Consider the following 21,540-nt stretch of genomic DNA (forward strand, 5'->3'; position numbering starts at 1 on the left):
GAAAATAAAATCGCGCGGAAAAAGCACAAAAACAGACAACTGTCACTTTACATTTCGTAAATAGAAATAGTTACACTATTAATATTAACCCATATTCTTTGAATTTATAAAATAATACAGTCCAACTGAACAGGAAATTAGGCACAGTTTTCACTGGCTCTACATAACAAATAACGACAATTTTTGCAAGGGCACGCAAAAATACACAATTGGACCATGTTCAATATAATAACGAATAAAGTTAGAGCGTCCAACTGCCTTATAGGCGTTAGACTTGTCCTTCAATAAAGGGGTTAATTTGTGAAAAAAAGGAGTTCATTTGTGAAAAAAGGGATTTCTTTCGTATTTCTTTTGTTTATCAGTTGATTCTGGTTAATAATGTTCTGTTTTTGGTACCCCAGTGGCCAACGCTGGATTTTATTGTTCAAGGCCGACAGATTAACGGTTTTTCTTATCGTTCGGTGTGAACCGGCATCAAGTCTGGTTTGAGGCTAGGAAAGCCTTGGCATTAGAATTGATAGAGATCCTAAGCGCTTTCCTACAGAAGATATGAAGTCATAATTTGAAGGCAAGAAGAATTAAATTAAAGGCCAGCGCGATAATGCGCCTTTAAATATTGTCCAAGTCGCAGTTTTATTTTTATATATTTTTTAAATTATTAAAATTTTAAAATACAAAAAGTTAAGTTTTTTGCCCTACAATTCTTTTTTTTTTTGATATTGCAATAATATGCATGAGTGGTTACTATATGTTTCCAAGGTAAACAATCAAATCAAACGTGAATTTAAAAATATTTTTGCTGCACAAAAGTTAAATTAAAATTGTGCTACCATGTCGCTTTTTTACAGAACTTTTGTTTAAAATGGCACTGTAATTTCGCCATTAAGTTATATACGATATATTAAACTTGGGAATCGTTCTCAACAAAAACGATCTGTCCGCTGATTCATCGGTCTAATCAAAAGTTGAAAATATAATCACTCATTATTTGGTTTGTGTAACTAAAAGGTAAATAATTGTTTTGTTTTAACGTGATGTTTTTATTTAAATGTAAAGCCGGGCAGCCGGGTCTTTTCTTTTCATGTTTTTTTTGGTATCAGATTTCGATTTAGTTTCCCAGATTATTCATTCATTGTTTTTGATTTAATTCCCAATAAAGTTAATCATACAGATTATATTTCAATTATGGTTACTAATACTAATGACGCTATGGTGAATAATAAAGGAATAGCGAAAGAAAAGGAAAACTTATAGCAAAAAGTTTATACAAAGCATTTAAGTTTATCCAATATTTTATGGGTATCCTAAAAGCAGTTAAAATAATCTAAAAAAAATGATTTGAAAAAAATAGTAATTAGATATAAAAATACGAGTTTTTTATACAAGTATTGTTTTTTGTAGTTTATTTAGAAGTCAGCAAAATGATGAAAACAGTTAGAAGGCAGAAAAGTGTTAATGGCAGACGGTTAGATTTTAATAAAACTTTTATATTCAGTTTAGATTTAATTTAAACTTAATCATAAAAATATTCTTGAAATAAAAAAAATCTCAAAGTAGGTTACAATGGTTAAATATAGGTGAGTTAATTCTGGCACATTTTATTCAAAATTTTTTTATTATTTTTGACGATTTGTTTTTATTTTTAGATCACGAATTCGTTCCCCTGGGACTCAAACTTCTGATTCAATTCTAGGAAGGGGGATAAAAAATGGTAAATCTAACTAAATTTTTGTAACATTATTAGGTTTTTAATTTTAATTTAATTTTATTATGTAAAAGGTTAATTTTTGTAAAATATGTTTTTATTTGTGTGATTAAAACACCTAAAAGCCCCTTAAAAAACAAATAAATGTAAATTTATCAAATTTTAAAGTGTTTAGAATTTTTGTTTGTGGCCCTTTTTTACCAGTAAATACTTTTGGTGAAAGTGGTTAAGGGTAAATACTGATGCGCAATTTTGCATTCTTGTCGTTCTTACTCACTCCCCTTAAGTACAGTGCTCAAGCACACATAAAGAATGCTAAAGCCATATTAAGGAACTTAAGGGTTAAGCTGAAGTGTTAACCAGACAATGGGTTGTTGATTTTATTCATTGTGGAAAATCGACTTACATAAACAAACACAAACTTTTAAAATCATTTTTCTGGGCCTCGCACAATTGTAAAAACATTATTTTGCGGTAATCTTCTATTATGAGAATAAAAATATATTGTGTAGACTAAAGATCGAACTTTTAAATATGTTTCTTAAGTTTTTATTTAAGCTCAAATCAGTCAATTGCATTATTAAAGTTATTCAAAAAAAGGTTCAAATTTTTGCATCTGTACCAAGCTAGTTGTGTTTATTGTTGTTTATCATTAAATTTTAAATTTGCAGTAAAATCGCTTAATAGTTCGAATCCAAACCAAGTTTTTTGGAGCAAAGAAGCAAGAAATCATCACAGTGAAAGTGCAATTATTAAAACACCGTTCGGAAAGATGCCTGAATGGATGACAATGCAAGGAATGGAGGTAAAGGGAATTAAAAATTAAACAAGAATTGTTTTGAAAATAGATAAAGAAAATATTTTTTTAGCCCCAGCCAACCCAATTGTATATAACATTTTAATCGCTTTTAATTTAATTTTTACAAATTACTTACATTTACAAAATTTTTAATTTTTGATATTAATTAACTGAAAACTATAAAAAATATTTCAAAGGTTTTTTGTCTTTCAGATCAAATTTTTTTGTTTTTTATACAGCACCAACAAAGAGCTCGAAGTATTCCTGATTTTCTAGCTGGAGGACATTATGGTTATCAACATCAGGTCTACATTGCAGCATCCGAGATCTTTGAGAGACTTGCAATCCGAAAGCCATCCGGGAAGAGCTTAGTGAGTTATCCTGATGTTGGACTGATAACTGAACCTCCACGATTTGAAACTCCTAAAGTTAAAAGACAGGCATATGAGTTAGCCTACGAAACTCTTAAATGTAAGAGCAATGTGTTTAACTTTTATAGAATAAAGATTATTAGACAAAATTTACTAGGTTATTTTGGATTCTGTAACATGTTATTTTTTAGGTATTTTTTGTGTATTTTTTTGTAGTTTGTTATTTTTTGAAAACTAAACTACCAAAAATTAATATTTTAAAAACAATGTGATTTTTTTTGAAGACCATGTGATTGATTCTGTTATATGTTATAATTTTGGTTAAAACTGTTTTTTTGATAAATTTATTTATTTATTTTTTTGAATTATTTTTGAAAATCAAATTTATAAGCCATGTAACTGTAAATATATTTTTATTTTGAATTTATTTTAACTGTGTTTTAGATCAGGAATTATTAGAAGAAATATTAATTGACAGTGGATATTTTTTTCAACACCCAACCGTAAGTATTTTAAATGTTAAAATTCTAATTTTAAGGAAAAAATTATTATATAAAACTTTCATGGTAAGTAAGAACATAAAAAATATTTTTTTTTTATAGTGTTTAAAAATTGATATTTAAAAAACTCATGATCATTAAAAATCACTAAAATTTTTAACTTAAATTTATAAAAAAAGATTTACATTATCTTTTATAGGCCACCAAAATATTAACTTAATATTTAATATTGTAGAGTGATGATACCAATGCCTTAGTAGTGGTGATGTTATTCGATTTCCAAAATCGAAAATGGACTCCCAGATGTCAAATAGTTGGTGAAACATTAGCCAATGATGTCAGTGAAGTTGGGAGTAATTTGATGGATCACAGAATAAGGTTGGCTGCTGCACTGGCTAGATGCAGGGTAAATACTTAAAAAAAACGTTTTTAAATTTTTTTTTCTGAAATTTGTAATTACTTAACGCAAAGTAACATCAGTTACCCGGCCTAGTCACAAGTTGCTTTTGGCAGTTTAAAATATTATTGATTATAATTTCCCACTTGTTAAAATCTGCTGACTAAGGCTCAGCAAAAGTTTATAACGATTATAGCACCTTACCCAGGGACGCTCAAGCATGATAGCAGTGGGTATTGACCTCACGACTTCATGTAGTAAAGCCAATTGTTCTGACCAATACACCTTGCTGCTGGTCCAAACATTTTGTATATGTTAGATTTTGAAGGTGATACAACATAGCATAAACAAATCAATAACTTTTTACAATTTCTTAGGTTAAAAATCAGTCACTTTCGATTGATTATGTTCTCCCAGAACTGGTTAGACATCAAGAAAAATGTGCAGCTACTCTTCCTCAATATGCGTGGGTCAACACTTTAAAATCTAGGTAATTAAAAACTCTGAAAAAGTTAAATTTATTTTGGTTAAAATTAAAAAAAAATCATTTTGGAAAAAATTTAAAAAAAATTTCTGACATTTTCAGTGTTGTTGAAGTGATGAACAAGTTAGTTGAGAACAGTTATGTTCCATTTGATGACATCATGGCATTATTACCACAACGTGGGAAGTTTTTTAGAGCAGACGAACATTGTGAGGATGTGTTGTTGTTTCCAAGCGACCAGAAAGAAGTTCTGAAATGTTTGGATGTTGTTAAAGATGGAATGTTAGTGCTACAGGTATTTTATTAGTAAACAACTATGTGTTATAGTTACAGCACATTGCTGTTATAATAGAATGATTGATAATATAATATGATTTTATATTCCAGTTGTGTAGAGTTTAAGGTTTTACACTCTTTTATTTGATGAAACTTGTAAAAACAACCTGTCAATATATTTTAACAGATAGAATATAAGATTGGAAACATAATATTGAACTTGTAAACAGTACTGGTGGTTTAAGTTGAAGCTAAGTCAACAAATACAAAAAATAAATCTTGCTTTTTAAAATGTTTTTAAATGTGAAAGTTTTTTTGACGTCATGATTAAGCGTCTAAAAACATGTTTATTTTTGTAACTAAATCGCTTGTAAGCTGTAACTACAACCGGATTAGACTATGTCAATACAACTAACCACAAAGGGCTTTCAGAGATAATAAATGGAGTTTTAACAATGCTTTAGACCCACAGATAAAGAAATAGGATGATTTTATATTATGTGGTTTATTGTATTATTATCCATGTTATGGCTTTTATTGATTGACTGATAACTTGATAATGTATGTCCATATTAAATTTATGTCTTATGTCAATATTATTTTCCATGTCAAAATTTTTATTAATTTTTTTTTCAAATTAATCAAAAAAAGATTCTTTTATTTCATTGTTGTTATAAGGACAATGAAACTTTTTATTTTAGGTTTTAGAGGATTTTTTTATTTAATTTGGATGTCTGAACTGTTTACTTTGTATGGATAATTAATAGCTTTGCTTTTTAAGAAAATTTTGGAATATTTTAATGTTTTGTACCAATTGATATACTAATATTTGGTTAAAAAAATGAAATACTTAATTGGGAAATATTTTAAACTTACAAACCTGAAAAAAAAAAATTCACAAAAAATTTTACACTAAAAAAAGTGATAGTCTATAACCCTAAAATTAAAAAATTTTAAAATTCATTAAAGTTTTTAAACATTTACAATTTTAAAACCTTTTTTTAAAAATTTCAGGACAAGACAAGTAGTTTAGCAGTTTTATCAGTAGCTGCATTATTAACAGAAGATGATGAGAGTGATCTCATACACACCGATGTCTCATCGGGTCTTACTACAGCTCATCTTGCTATTCTATTACACAAGTATGTTCATTTTTATAACCAAAATGTGTTGTATATTTAATAAGGATTTTACAAAAAAAAAATTAACTTAAATTTACAGTAGTTATAAGCTGTGGCAGATAAGCCTAATTAAACTTATGTATTTGATTTGTATAATTTGGTTTTGCATTGATTTTTGTATTATATTTTGTTGGTAATAATTTTCACATAAACAAGGTTATTTTTTTAAATATTTATTTATTCCTAATGTTGGAAGGTTGACATCAAGACCTTAACATGTAGTAACATCACTAATCCCCGTTCCAGTCTCAAGTTGCCTTTGGCTGTTTGGGATATTAAAGATTATAATTGCTCAATAAAGCCAGCACTGGTTAAGCCAGGACTGTTTAAGTGCTGGCTCAACCGGAGTTAATACTGTTTTTAGCACCTTGAGAGCAGTTGGGATCAATCTCAGGCCTTTGTGTAGTAAAGTTAAGTGTTCTGACCACTACACTACCCACTGGCAGTATATAATAATTTTATTGAAATCTTTTTTTAGGGTGTCTCGAAGAAGATTTGAAGCCAAGGAGTTAATGTATGGAAAACCAATAGGAAGGTATAACAGCCTTTCTAATGCAGCTGAAGATGGGACACAGGAGGAACCGAAAAGACCGACTGTTTATGCTTTTGGAGTAAGGAATGATGTCCACAGAGATCAGTTGGAAGAACTAATGAAAAACATGGGACTAAGAAGTAAATTTTTATAAAATTTTTGTTGTTTTGTATTTTGTTTAGTGTACTTGATACTTATAAAATTAAAAAAGTTTTAGTATCTCATTTCTCTATTTTTTAGATTCTAAAATAAAAATTGATTATAACATTTTTAGAATTTCCTTTTTTAGATGTAATATTAACTATAAAAAAAACATAAGATCAAAAAAGTGATTTTTATATAATTAAAAAAAAAAATTTTTATTTTTGTTTTTTTATGTTAATATAAATTTTAGAGAAATTTTGCCAAAAATTTGCCTTTTTTTATAGATGTAAAATTATTGAGCGAAAAATTTAGTGCCGTAGATGTTGCAAAAGACCAACGTTTCAACAACGTCAAAGTTATTTTATGCTCCCCACAATGCACCAGGACTGCTGTAGCCAATCCGGTCGAGTTTATGTTAAATGAAGGAGACACCGAAAACTTTTCGGTGTTGAAAGATTTATCGCATGGGGAAAGACATAACAAGGCTGCTGAATGTGGCAGGAGTCATACCGAGATATTAAAGAACGCACTAAAGTGTAAGCTTAATTACAATTTATGTATATTTTAATTTTTAATATACAAGTAAAACAATAATTCGTAGCCAATACATTTTTTTCTAGACAATACCAAAAAATGCATTATTTTGTTAAAATTATTTTTATAATTATTGTCTAAAACTATTAAATAATTTAGTATTTTTTGGGATTTTTCAAAGACATTGGCTTTTGTAAGGCTTTTGTAAAGCCATCACAATTTTTTAAATATTGATAAAGTTGTTTATCATTAAAATGTGCTGTCTTAAATTTAAATCGATTTTAAAATGATTAAACACTTATATAAAAACAAAATAGGGATTTGAATTTTTTAAAAGACTAATACACTTCAACATAAATTTGTTACATCTTTTTAAAAGTCTCCAGTGCCCAAGCTGTAGTGTACGTCACAAGAAGTGTGCACGCTGTTGAAAACGAACAGGTGATCGGTGCTGCCATCAAGTGGCAGCGAGACAAGATGGAGGGCACACAACCATTTCGAATGTGTCCCCCTACCCTCCCTTTATCATCCAATGACATCACAGAGATGGAAACCCACAAAGGAGCTACACGGACAAGGTCGATGAAATATTTGAGAATGAAACAGTCACCAGAAATGAACGGATGTTTTATTGCTGTTTTAACTAGAGAGGTAGGATTTGTTTGTTAAGGATCCAGTTGGTTATTGTCATGCTAATATTTTCAGCTAATTGTTTTTTTCTATTTTAATAATAATTAAAGATGGTCTGCTAAGGTATATCTTTTATTTAAAAAATATTAGTTTTGATAGTAATATCTGCAGCTAGGTATTTATTATTTAAATTTTAATAGTGATTCAAAACTAGTAAGTTATATCTTTTAGTTGAACTATATGAACTTTAAAATTGCTGTTTCTTAAGTTATATATATATGCATAAAATTTTTAGGTCTATTTATGTAATTTTCAAATTTTTAAATGCCTTATTTTTATTCGATATATTAAACTTTATAAAACACACTTATTTTTATTTATGTGCCTTTATTTTATAGATTGACACAACTGATTCAATGACAGTAAAGGATATGTTAAGAAGAGCAGCATTGAAAGGTTTAATCGCCCCAGTTTCTCCACAAGTTAATAAGAAGAAAATCGAGGTGGTCACTGAAAAACCTACACCTTCAAAGTAAAATTTTATTCATAATTAAAATTTTAAACCATGTTAAATAGATCTTTTTTGTAAAGTACCAATTAGAATTTTTGGAATAAAATTGTAAACTCAATTAGATTAGAATTAAGAAAACCATATTATTTGGAATTTACTTTAATTTTTATGATAGGCCTATAGCTTAATTATAAACAAGGGCCCAAAAAAATGGACTATGAAAAAAAAATGAAAACTGGCAGCGTGGTGTAGTGGTAAGAACACTTGCTACACCACACATGAGGTTGTTGGTTTAATCCCCACTGCTCTCATGCTGTAGCGCCCCTGAGCAAGGTACCATAAACGGTATAAACTCCTGCTGAGCCAGAACTTTATTAGCAGCATAATTATCGGGCAATAATAATCTATAATATCCCAAACTGCTATAGGCAACTCGAGACTGGGTCGGAGTAACTGATGTTACTCTATGTTTAAGTTGCGCATTCGACTTTCCTACATCGAGGATAAATGTATGTACAAAAAAAAACAAAGGAAAAAATTTCAACCCAAAACTAACTACATTTGTAAAATTTTACAATCTAGAGAAGTTATAGAGCATCCAACCTTGGAGAAAGCAAGAAGAAAAAGCAAAGTTGGATTTGGAAAGAAAATCAAACATTCCAGTGGAACAGCGATCAACAAAACTCCGAAAAAACCTGCGACAAAAAGTGTTGAAGCTGTTGATGTCGACAAAATGTTGGAAAACTACAAGAAAAGAGAACACACCTCTGGTTTGTATTAAAAATTTTGTTTTTTAATTAAAAAAGTTAAAAAAACTTCACAAAAAAACAAAAACAATTATCAAATAATTTTAATTGCATGATATGGTAAATTTTTATTCTGATTGTCTCTATTAAAACACAAGTGAATAATATCTAAGACATGTTATTTATTTATTTTTGTATTTATCTTTATCTTTGATGTGGGAAGGTCGAATGCACGACCTAAACTTAGAGTAACACTAGTCTCGAGTTGCCTGCGGCAGTTTGGGATATTATGGGGACTATAATTGCCTGGTAATTATGCTGATAATTAAGTGCTGGCTCAGCAGAAGTTTATACCGTTTATACAGCATGATAGCAGTGGGGATTGAACCCACGACTTCATGGTGGTGAAGCAAGTGTTCTTACCACTACACCACGCTGCTGGTATTATATATTAAAGGTTTATTATTTTTACCCATTAAACTAAAACGTATCTATTTAGCAAGTTTTTGGTATAGCAAAATATAGCATAATGTTAAAATTAAATTTAATATATAACCCTAATGTAAAACCAAGATAAATTTGTAACTTATTTAATGCACAATTTAAATTCAGTTACAATTTTGATTTAGTGTAAACAAACAAACTACAAATAATATGCATGAAAATAATATAACACACACTAGCATGTATGGATTAGGCATGTTTATTTTCTAGTTAACGACTTGAATCAAGCGAATATCAATATCGAGTTTCACAATCCTACTTCACTTAAGTTTAGTGACCAAACTAAACCTCATTCACCAAACAGCAGAATACCTGCTCATGTTATGCAGGTAATATGTAGTTGTGTATGGCATGTTAGTATTGTATTAACTTGCTAACCTAATGCTACAGTGATGTAATGTAATATTTGATTTAGCATTGAATTTATAGTCTTATCTTAGTTAATAATAAACTAAACTTTTTAAAATTTTGGCATAGAACCTATAAGTTATGATTTAAGGTATTTTAAGGATTATGAATAAAATTTTGCCTATAAGTTTTTTTTTGTATATATTTTTATTCTCGATGAGGGAAAGTAACATCAGTTACTTCAACCCAGTCTCAAGTTGCCTGTGGCAGTTTGGGTTTCTAGAGAGACTATAATTCCCCGTTAATTATGCTGCTGATTAAGTGCTGGTTCAGCAGAAGTTCGTATTGTTTATAGTGCCTTACTTAAGGGTGCTACAGCATGAGATCTATGGGGATTGAACCCACGTCCTCATATGTGATGTAGCAAGTGTTTTTACGACTACACTACGCTGCTGGTCTTTGTCTTTTTAATGTGGTAAAAATTTTATTTAATATTTAGTTTGAACTGGCAAACTTATGTTTTAAAGTCAAATTTATATATTTTTTTTACATCTTTATGACTAAAACAGATTGATTATTCTAAATGGGCAAAAAGGTGTGTCACTATTTTGTGTTCTAATTTGCCAAACACAACAATTTAAAATATCATATAATTAGTTGTCATATATTTTAATTATCTGTATATTAAATATGTAAAATTCAAAAAATATGTAAATTCTTAACTGTTCATTGGTAAAAATGTATCTTGGAATAATTTCTCGTTGTGTATATTTTTAATTATTCATCTCAATCAATTATCATACTTTGTTAAAAATGTAAAAATTATATTCATTAAATATATATTTCAATATTTTAACTATTTAAAAAAATATTTTTTTACATAATGTATAAAAATAAAGCTCATATTGAATTATATACAAACTTAGATATTTATTAAGTAGTTTTTGTCAAATATTTAAATAATTTTAATTTAGAAACAGGTGAATTTTGATGTTGAACGAATTCTTACACAGCTATCAAGCAAAGAAACACAAAGAGGATAAATATTAAATACAACAACAATAATTTATGTGTCTTATAACTAACTGTGATGAATCTGTCTTCTTTTTTTAGTATTTGTGCGTATTTTTTTAGTATATTTTGGTAAGTTTTGGTGTATTTTTAAATGTTCCAATGTCCATAACGTACACAATTGATATTTAAAAAACAAATAATATATATATTCTTACTTTTATTATTTTTATTCATATTTTTCATATAAAATACACTGTAATTGGTTAAAATTTAATTTTTACAAATTTTATTTAATTTGTATATGACAATCAATGGTATAATACTGTCCAATTATTATAGAGATTTTATAAAACGTAGTATGCATTTTATCGGCTAATTTTTGTCCATGTCATTTAGCTTGTAGTGTTATATAGTACTGTAGATTGAAATAACCTCTATGTTCATATTTATGCAAAATTTTTGCGGTAACATTTAAAAGTTTGGTGATACTTTTAGTAGTTGTTGCTTGGCGTTTTTTTAATTTTTTTGTTGCAAATGTTGCTGTTGCTCTGTAAATCGCTGCTTAGCTTTGCAGTTTTGTTGAATTTCAAATATATTTTTTGCATATATACTTACACATTAGCAATAAAAAAATTTCACAAATAAGTTTTGTTTGTAATTTGTTCAGGGGTAAACACCTGTAGGGTGTAAGTTAACAATATACGCATGATGTTTTGTTATAATAATTTATTGTCAATGTGGGAAGATCGTTTTTACGAATTAAACATTGAGTAATATCAGTTGGACTGACCGAGTCTCGAGTTGCCTTTGAGTGTTTTGGATATTATAAAAAAACTTTAAGCTGTTGTCTTAGCAGGACTTCATACTGTTTAAAGCTTCTTCCTTAAGAGCACTACAACATGAGAGCAGTCGGGATAGAACCCAGGACCTTCTATAGTAAAGCCAAGTATTTTGACAACTACACCACCCCGCCAGTTTTTAAAGGGTAACTTATATATAAATTATAATAACCAGTTCAAAAGTAGTTTAATCATAATTTAAACACAATGTTTTGTTTAAAAAATTTAAGTAAAAATATCATTTTTTGGCTTACAAATAAAGTTTTTTAACGAAGATTAGGGCCTTTACTACTTTGCATAAGCAAGAGAGAAAAAGAAAAAAGCGAAAATGCGAGAGAACCATGGCGCGAGTTCCATTTATTTTGTAAAGTTTCGTTTTAGTGAGTTCGTACAGATTTTCACATGAAAAATATGCTTGAAAAACTTTTCTGCCTAATTTTAGAAATATATTCTAGATGTCTAGTTCGTGGTAGCAAAACAATTACAATGTTTAATGTTATAGTTTGGTTTTAAACAGTATTACGGGGTTAGATTTTACGCATTTTTGTGTTTTTGTCATTGTATTTTTTTAGTTATTATTAATGGGGTTTTTATTTACATTAATTTAAAATAAGATTTTTTATTAAAATATCGTGTCTATATTACTGTGCCGGTTACTGGTCAAAAATACTAACTGTTTTAATAATTATATTTTTAGTGATTTTGAACAAACCATTTTATAATTTAAAACATTTAAAATGAATGGTGGTGTATATGGTGGCGATGAAGTTGGTGCGCTGGTGTTTGACATTGGTTCTCACTCATTTAGAGCTGGTTACGCTGGTGAAGATTGCCCAAAATCGGATATACCAACTCACGTTGGCATCGAAACTATAGAAGCCATGGACACTGATGGCGGTGAAGTAAAAATTGACAAAAAATACAACATTGAGTTGCCGCAGATTTTGTTCCCTAAAAAAGGAATGGAAATAAATTCCCCTTTAAAAGATGGGTTAATCGACGACTGGGATTTGTTGGAAGTGATGCTTAATCACACCTACAAGAGAAATATCAGAAGTGATTCTGATCAACACCCTGTTTTGATGACGGAACCAGCATGGAATGAAAGAAGCAAGCGGGAAAAAATCACAGAATTAATGTTTGAAAAGTTTAACGTTCCAGCATTTTTTCTAGGTAAATCACCGGCTCTATCCGCATATGCAACTGGCAGAACAACAGGGGTTGTGTTAGACAGTGGTGCGACACATACAACAGCTGTTCCTGTCCATGATGGTTATGTGCTACAAAAAGGCATCATTAAATCTCCACTAGGAGGCGATTTTGTGCTTATGCAATGCAGAGAAATGCTACAATCTATGAATATCGACGTAGTTCCTAATTACTTGGTTGCGTCGAAAGAAGAAGTAAAACCCGACACTCCTCCAAAATGGGAAAAGAAAAAGGATTTACCAGAAGTAACAGAGTCATGGAAGAAGTATATTACTTATCACACTTTGCAAGATTTTGCAAAAACAACTTTGCAAGTTTGTGACACTGAGTATTTTGAGCAAGATTGTATCAACATTCCAAAGGTTAATCAATTATTTATATTATTTTTAAGTATTTGTTTTAATATGCATTTATTTTCGTAATATTTTTATTGTGTTATGTTGGTATTACCAAACAATTAAAGTAAAATGTGCTATTTATGTTTTTAATTTTGTGTGTTTTAGAAAAAAAATTTATAATGTTTTTATTTTAGGTTTCATATTGTTTTCCAAATGGTTTCAACAGAGAATTTGGTCCTGAGCGCTTGGCAGTTGTTGAAAACTTATTTAACCCATCCAGAATACGAGGTGCAGCCCAAAATTCGATGCTGGGAGTTCCCCACGTTGTCTCAACTTCAATAAATGTCTGTGATGTTGATATAAGGCCAGGACTCTACAACAGTGTTATTGTAACAGGAGGAAATTCACTACTACAGGTTAGTTGTTTAATCCATCATTTTATATAAATATTATATATAATGAAACTTCTGGGCGATATATATATTTATGTCCGATTTATAGACCTGAAAAATAAACATAACTTTCATTTGTGGTACGAAAGTGAATTGTTGCTGGTAAATTTTAGCTGCAAGTTGCAACCATTATTATGATAATTAAAATGCTAACCATAGGTCAGGCTAACGACTAAATTTTTTAAAATTGTACTTATTTTTAAGTGAATTAATAACTTGCATTTAAAATAAATTGGTTTTAAATTTTGTTTCAAACTAATAAATTTTTTTTTTTTTTTTTATAAATTTGGTTTACTTTCCTGACAAACATTTAACTTATTTTCGAAATCAGCCGGCTCACTATGTATATACACTTGTTTTAACATAATATGATTAATAATTGTACACAGGGATTTACTGAGAGATTAAATCACGAGCTATCCAGTAAAACCCCCCCTAGTATGAGACTGAAAGTTAATGCTAGTTCAAGTTCAATCGAGAGAAAATTTGCTCCTTGGATTGGGGGATCAATTCTCGCTTCCTTAGGAACCTTCCAACAGATGTGGATCTCGAAACTAGAGTACGAGGAAGGGGGAAAGAGTTCTGTAGAGAGAAAATGTCCCTGAAGTTTAACTGAAAGTTAAATTTTTGTTTATGTACATTTTTTTTAACGTATGATATCAATCATTAAAATGTATTTTTATAAAGGGCTTTATGTGGTAATTTTTTTTTTTATTTTATGATGTTTAAAATAAAGTTGAATTTTTGATCAGTAAGAATTAAAAAAGTTGTTCCAATTTGTCCTTTAAATTATCGCTGATCATCGTGGTCTGGACTTGTTTATTATCTCAAGTTGTAATATTTACAATAATATTAAAATTAATAAACATCACCTTTAGACACATTTGGAACTTTTTTTGTTAGGTTTAAACTCTATAAATATAACATTTTTTTGTTAAAAATTGGATTAAACTAAAGCAGGAATACCAGAATAAGGTTTTTCCTAATACTAATTTTAAAGTAATAGTTACATTACAAAAAGGGTTAATATGTTAAATATTTAGAGTTAATAAAAAAACTAACTTGTTAAAATATACACGATATTGTGTTTTAAATATAAAAAAAATGTATTAATTTTAATAAAGAAGATTATTACAAGACCTTTTTTAAACCGATTAAGAAAACCTTATTGAAATTCGGTAATTTGATTTATTTATTCATATATAACAATTTAAACTTCAAAAAGCTACCTATTTTTTATATAATACTTAACTCAATTTATTTAATTAGGTTTAATATTGTTTTATTTACAAAAATATATATTTGATCTAAAAAAAAATTGTTTTTGCCATAGAAATCATAAAATATAAACGCATACCAGTTTTTACCACATGAACTCTTTCTATCTCTCAACTCTCTCTTTTCTTTTAATAAGTCCAATATGGCTGTAGGTAAAAATAAGAGGTTGACTAAAGGGGGCAAAAAGGGTAGCAAGAAGAAGATGTAAGTGAATTATATTTATGTTATTAAAGTATTTAATGTATGAGCATTACGTTAGTGTGGAAATTTTACAAAGTAGAGTTATATTAGTCCAGATGTAAGCAGATAAATAAAAGCAAACCGAAATCTAAATTCGTCGTTGTTTTACAATTGCAGTGTCGACCCCTTCTCCAAAAAGGATTGGTATGATGTCAAAGCACCTGCTATGTTTAAACAACGCCAAATTGGCAAAACTTTGGTTTCCCGAACCGTTGGAACAAAAATTGCAGCTGATGGATTAAAAGGCCGAGTGTTTGAAGTCAACCAGGTTTGTGTCATGCGAAGTTTTTGCAATTTTTTAAAATCTAGAATTATTTAAACTTTAAAAGTTTAAAGTGAAATGTAAAGCCTGAATATTTGAGTTGTTGGTTTATACAATAATGGTTTATACATTACTTTAAATTGTAAAATTACACAAACCTTAAATTCACACTTTTTAATTAGACAATTTTACAACAACTACACACTAAAGCTATTTTTTTAAACCTTTATTATTATTTTAACTTTGTTTGTAAAACTAACAATTGTAAAGGTTTAAAATTAGTATATATATACTATTAATTTTGTAAAAGTAATAATGTCTTAAATTGAAAAATAATCATAAATTATTAAAGGCTGATCTCCATGGCGATGAATCAACTTACAGAAAGATGCGATTAATTGTGGAAGATATTCAGGGAAAACATTGTTTGACCAACTTTCATGGAATGTCTCTTACTCGGTTAGTTTTGAATTTTGTTTTATTTGATATGAACTAGTCATACTATAACAACAGAACTGGTTTTATTTTTATTTTTTTTTATTTTTTGACCTATGCTAAAAAAATTTATATTGTTTTGTTATTAATATAATTTTTAACAAATAAATAAATTTAGTATTAGAGTTAAATGATAGCAAAGAATTATGAAAAGGAAATTTTACAACAAATTATAATGGAATTGCTTATATATATAAACAATGTTTGTTAGTTAAGTTTTGCCCCAATCTTTTTGTTACGAGAATATAGTAGGGTTTGTTATTAAACCCTTACCTAGCCTCATTTAGTAACTGTGTTTTTTTTGTCATAGATTCCTACATAAAGTCTCAAAATTTTATGTTTGTTGTTGGTTGTCATTCAAATATTTCTGTATGTACCTATCTGTAACCAATTTTTTTTTTAAACAGAGATAAACTTTGTTCCATGATCAAGAAATGGCAAACACTGATCGAAGCATCAGTTGATGTCTCAACCACTGATGGATACAAGTTGAGGTTGTTTTGTATCGGTTTCACTCACAAGCGAAGTAACCAGATCAAGAAAACTTCTTATGCTCAACATGCACAAGTATGTTCTTTGTAATTCATAACACAACAGTTTTACTTTAAATTTTTGTGCATTAGTTAGGTACAAAATAATTCAGTTTACTCTTTTATTTGACTTAGTATTATATATATATTTTGAAGTTGTTGAATTTCAATTTTTTTTATGATATATATATATATATAATTATATATGCACAAAATATTAAACCATGTGTGTTACTTAGTCATTTATTATAGTTTTTTGTCTCTAAAAAACATTCAACTTTCTAAAACCCATTTTTTGTCAATTATTAAAATTAGGTTAAGCTACAATTTTAAAAAAAATATATATTTCATTTATTGTTTGTTTTATTAAAATTAACAACAACATTTTTTTGTTGCTTAGGTTGTTAACATTCGAGCAAAGATGGTGGAGATCATGACCCGAGAGGTCAGCACTGGTGACCTTCGAACCCTTGTGAACAAACTTATTCCTGACTCAATCGCCAAGGATATTGAGAAAGCTTGTCAGGGAATCTATCCACTTCATGATGTTTACATTCGCAAAGTTAAAGCTCTTAAGAAACCTAAACTTGACAGTAAGTTGTTGTTTAAATTTTATTGGTCCAAAAGTTTTTGATATTTTTCATGCGTTGACTAGGCTTTAATTGTTGTAATATGGTTGCAATTACTATTTATTCATGGTAGATTTCTGACGCCTATTTAAATTATTTAAAAATTTTAAGTTTAAAACAAAAACGATTAAGACAGGACCTAACACATGAGGTTGTTGTTTTGATCCTGGCTACTGTCAGTAAAAACACATATTTTTTTTTGTATATACATTTATCCTTGATGTGGGAAGGTCGAATGCGCAACTTAAACATAGAGTAACATCAGTTACTCCGACCCAGTCTCGAGTTGCCTTCAGCAGTTTGGGATATTATCGATTATAATTGCCCGATAATTATGTTGCTGATTAAGTGATGGCTCAGCAGGAGTTCATACCGTTTATAGTGGTGTAGCAAGTGTTCTTACCACTACACCACGCTGCCGGTCGTTAGTAAATGATCAGGCAATAACACTAGGTTATTGCTGTTTGGTCTTTTTAACGGTGCATGATAAAATAAAAACAAAATTGACTATTTTTTACACTTCTATACTCAAAAACTTACTATATTTTACCAGTAACTTAACTTACGATATTACTTTTAAATTTATTACGTTTACTTGTCAATGGCCTGCCCCATGGTTAACACTACATTTGTTGTATTATGGTCTCAACTTGCAACTAATGTTTGCCCATGATAATTAATTTGTGTGTCACAAGTAACAATTTTATCAATTGGACATTTATATATAGATTAATAAACTTACCTTTTTATACAACAAAACTACCCTGTGTAATAAACAAAATATATATTTTTAATTTTTTAAGTAACTCGACTTATGGAAATGCACGGAGAGTCGTCATCTTCACAAACAACTGCTGCGAAGAGCGGTGACACTGGTGCCAAAGTGGAGCGAACTGGTGACGGTTACGAACCTCCAGTTCAAGAATCTGTTTAAAGATACTTGCGTGTCTTAAATATAACATCTAAATTTATGCTGTTGTGTTGTTTTGGTAATAAGTTAGGGTATTGGGTTTCGGAAATTTAGTTACCCAACAAAAAAGGCAGTTTAAGTGAATTGTAAAAAATTGTCAAGTTGTTGATATCAATTTAAGATACTTATTTTGGTATGGCATGCGTTTGCTGTTGTGTTTTCCCAAAATTTGATTTGCAGTTTTTTCAAAAATTATAGAAAATCTATTAGAGAAAGGGTTGGAGTAATTGGTTAAATAATAAGGTTGATAGGCTGTGTCTTATTGTCAGTGAAATTACGTTTTTATTCGTTTGGTTTTAGTAATGTGTTGCCAGTTTTTTGAGTTTTGCACATTATGATAAATTTATGTTTCCGCTAGGTAGTGATAGAGAGCTTTTCTTCAAGCTCTACATTCGTGCCAATAACAGGGCGATTTTAAATTTCGTAACAAGTCTAATAGTTTGTCCGGCCTTGGAATTTGATCACGGACTGTAAAGTTCTAAGTTTAAACTGCAGCAATGCCACCTTATTTAACTCCGGCCAGGTGTTTTAAATATGTGACACACTACATAATTGCAAACCCTTCTTAAATATTATAAGAAAAAGTTTTTTTGTATATATCTTTATCCTCGATGTGGAAAGTCAAATGCGCGACCTAAACAAAGAGTAACATCAGTTACCCCGACCCAGTCTCGAGTTGCCTTTAGCAGTTTGGGATATTATGGATTATAATTGCCCGATAACTAAGCTGCTGATTAAGTGCTGCCTCAGCAGGAGTTCGTACCGTTTATAACGCCTTACTCACGGGCGCTACAGTTTAAACACTTTATGATAAAATAATAAAATCATCGTGCTTTAAAATTAAATATTTTAGGCGTTTTTAATTTTTAGTTTTATAACAGTGATTATAAACATGTCAGTGTAGGTAATGTTATATTTGTAATGTACACAGATCTTCATAAAAACATTAAAAACTCACATTAACGTTCGCACATTAGGTCCAGAGTTACATGTAAGTTTAACATGTGTTTTGTAGATAAAAATAAAACCACGTGGCCGAAAACAAACTCGTCTATTCACAACATAACTTTAACATTAACGAATTGAGTCTCTACAGGAAATATCTAAACGTTGATCTCATTCAATGTTTTATGTTATAGTCTGCCAACTGTGCGACGTGTTATTAAGTATATTGAGCTTTTCTATGTAAATTGTTGCTTGTTTAACAAAGTTTCCGCAAAACATTGTTTTTAAATGTGTAAAAGCCCAGGGTTACATGTTAAATAAATAAGGAATTTTTGTTAACACGAAAAGGGTTTATGTGTAAAAATAATCTAGATTACCTGTAGTTTAAGGTCCTCAAAAGGAGTTTTTACCAGTTTTTCTTTTATTAGTATTGATTTACTTGTTTTAGTTTAAACATAAAAAAACCCAATTTCAAATTAAATTTACAAATCGATCACTTTTATCCGGCAGACAAACATGTATAAATAATTTAACAAAACTAAAGCGAGTCTTTAAAAATTAATGTATTACTCATTCTTTTACTCCCAACTGAGTCATGTGAGCCATTCAATTCGCCCAGCGGGGGAGCGATTGTATTTCACTGTTCAACTTTAAAGTCAAAGAGAAATTCAATATTAGTAATAAAAAGTTGTCTATTAAAAGTAGTAATTTTAAACCCTGACATTATTTATGGTAATTGTGTATTATTTTTAACTGGTTTCAATTATAGTGGCCTTTAAGTTTGTATAAATCGATTCACAATATTTTTCACATGTCATTTGAATGCTTAAAAACTGTTGTGCTGCTAAGGCTTTTTTATACAGGTTTAATTTTACTATACAAGCTGCATATCAAAAAAGAAGAGTGTATTTTAACAGTTTTCCAAGCTAAGGGTTGTGTTAATTTAAATTTAATACAAAACCAAGAGTAAATACTATATAGTCTTATAGTGCTCATTTTCCACTTTATAATTGTGCGCAAAAACTGCCGGAAATCCTTCATGCATGATAGGTACACGGAAGAGGAAAAGCGCGCGTGGAAAAGGCAAAGCAAGTGCGTGTGTTTGCGCGCTTTAGTGATTTGTATGTTTTAAAGCATGCTCTATTGAAATGAATGTGCGGTGCTGGCTAGGCTAAGGCAAGAAGCGTTTATTTCCCGGTAGAAGCTGTGCTCTTTTCATCATTTTTCCTCGTCTTGGTAAATTTTTCTGACGTGACTTATTACAAGGTCTGGCTAGACTTCAGTTTAAGTTTTTGTTGGTTAGTTAAAATAGTTGGCAGAGTCAAAAAATGTGGTTTTTAGTTTCAGCCCTTTTGCGTCTGTGTAACATTACATTAGTTGGCAATATTATAAAGCTTCGTTTATATTTGCGTGTACAACATTTTACGAAATACCTAAATCGTTTGTTTTACACTTTACTTGCTTTTTGGTATTAAAACATTCAGTTTATATCGAATTTTAGCTTTTTAGGCCATTGACGCTGACGCATTTGACTTGTCAGCTTGTTGACTCTTAGAGTTGTGGTTTATTTTAATCCATTTATGTTCGAAAAGAACGGTTAAAATTGCCTGAAAAATTGTAAAAACATAATTCTACAACGTCAAAATTTTAGTGACGATATTTTTGTACGAAATTCACTGCAGCACGTGACACCGCAATACGTTTTGAGGAAACGCCCAATGGTTTGAAAACTCGTTAGTGGCACGATAAGGAAGTAAACTCGATTTAATATGAGTTCTAAACACAAGCTCAAATGGTATCTACATTTACATAGAATAGTAAACAGTCGGATTTTACAGTTTCTGGTTTTTACACATGTTTTCTAGCTAAACTGACACGTGACGAACGCCAGTTGTGTCATTGCGCAATAGCTTACTGCGCTCAATGACGTAATACGTTAGTTTTTCAGAAGTTGTATTGCTTTCCCTGCAAAATAATGGGAGTTTAAAACATGCCTATTGTAAGCGTATGTTCTGTAGCTTGAATTAGGTATAACATTATTATTTTGCAAAGCTAGTTATATGTGTAATTGTAAAGCCTATTTTAAGCCAATTAAATTCAATGATTTAAATTGCTTGCGGTCAAAATTGCTTTTAATAGCGGCTTCACATTTCGTTCTAATATCCTGGTAATATAAGATGACAATTGCTTTTTATTTTGAGGTTTCCGCTGGTTATATTGTTATAGCTTGGAATTATATTTATCTAACAAATACTGCGTGGGGTTTAAGCAGGATTTTGCTATTTTAAACAAAATATCGTTTTTCATTAGGTAACTAACCATAATTTGGAGTAAAAAGGGCGCACGTTTGTTAGGAAGTTGTTATTTTAACTTAAAAAACAAGAAAAAAAAGTTTTGCCATTTTGGGAGTGGTGCTCGTAGTTTCTATGACGTCATAAATGTGGTTTTATTTAAAGGAGCGACTTGTCTGTCTGACAAAATAAAATTTATTTGTTTACGAAAAATTGCTCAGTTGTTTGGTCGCAGGTACATTTTGTTTTCTAATTAGTAACCTTTTGAATAAGCCTTTTACAGCTTAAAATATCCACTGATTGCAGAATTAAATATTAATACTGTTTGCACAATACATATGTCATTTAAGTAATAGGGTTTAGTCCGTATGCCAGCTGGTCTACTG

At 29.6% G+C, this 21,540-nt stretch overlaps 3 protein-coding genes across 4 annotated transcripts; all 3 read left to right on the forward strand.

The window, feature by feature from the left end:
• Positions 1 to 889: 889 nt before the first annotated feature.
• Positions 890 to 11,312, forward strand: LOC145745213 (putative methyltransferase NSUN7). 2 transcript variants are annotated; one of them, XM_082563230.1, is made up of 16 exons: positions 890 to 1,008; positions 1,647 to 1,711; positions 2,377 to 2,510; positions 2,744 to 2,975; positions 3,320 to 3,378; positions 3,611 to 3,781; positions 4,150 to 4,262; positions 4,359 to 4,551; positions 5,547 to 5,674; positions 6,192 to 6,385; positions 6,674 to 6,925; positions 7,303 to 7,574; positions 7,952 to 8,085; positions 8,647 to 8,834; positions 9,525 to 9,643; positions 10,637 to 11,312. In XM_082563230.1, the coding sequence occupies exons 3-16, from the start codon at positions 2,478 to 2,480 to the stop codon at positions 10,703 to 10,705; spliced, it is 2,157 nt and encodes a 718-aa protein (XP_082419356.1). In that variant the 5' UTR covers positions 890 to 1,008; positions 1,647 to 1,711; positions 2,377 to 2,477; the 3' UTR covers positions 10,706 to 11,312. The 2 variants fall into 2 exon arrangements, with proteins under 2 accessions (XP_082419356.1, XP_082419348.1); XM_082563222.1 differs by lacking the exon at positions 890 to 1,008 and adding an exon at positions 1,422 to 1,465.
• Positions 11,313 to 12,217: 905 nt separating this feature from the next.
• On the forward strand, positions 12,218 to 14,321 carry LOC145749191 (actin-like protein 6B). The gene is made up of 3 exons (XM_082565017.1): positions 12,218 to 13,086; positions 13,257 to 13,478; positions 13,904 to 14,321. Exons 1-3 carry the CDS (start codon positions 12,253 to 12,255, stop codon positions 14,117 to 14,119), a joined length of 1,272 nt encoding a protein of 423 aa, XP_082421143.1. The 5' UTR covers positions 12,218 to 12,252; the 3' UTR covers positions 14,120 to 14,321.
• Positions 14,322 to 14,907: 586 nt separating this feature from the next.
• On the forward strand, positions 14,908 to 17,919 carry LOC145749605 (small ribosomal subunit protein eS1-like). The gene is made up of 6 exons (XM_082565421.1): positions 14,908 to 14,996; positions 15,150 to 15,300; positions 15,647 to 15,753; positions 16,197 to 16,356; positions 16,720 to 16,912; positions 17,752 to 17,919. Exons 1-6 carry the CDS (start codon positions 14,935 to 14,937, stop codon positions 17,880 to 17,882), a joined length of 804 nt encoding a protein of 267 aa, XP_082421547.1. The 5' UTR covers positions 14,908 to 14,934; the 3' UTR covers positions 17,883 to 17,919.
• The last annotated feature ends 3,621 nt before the right edge of the window (positions 17,920 to 21,540 follow it).

Source organism: Corella eumyota, chromosome 1 (genome assembly GCF_963082875.1).
Source record: "Corella eumyota chromosome 1, kaCorEumy4.1, whole genome shotgun sequence".
In the NCBI taxonomy this organism is placed as follows: domain Eukaryota; kingdom Metazoa; phylum Chordata; class Ascidiacea; order Phlebobranchia; family Corellidae; genus Corella; species Corella eumyota.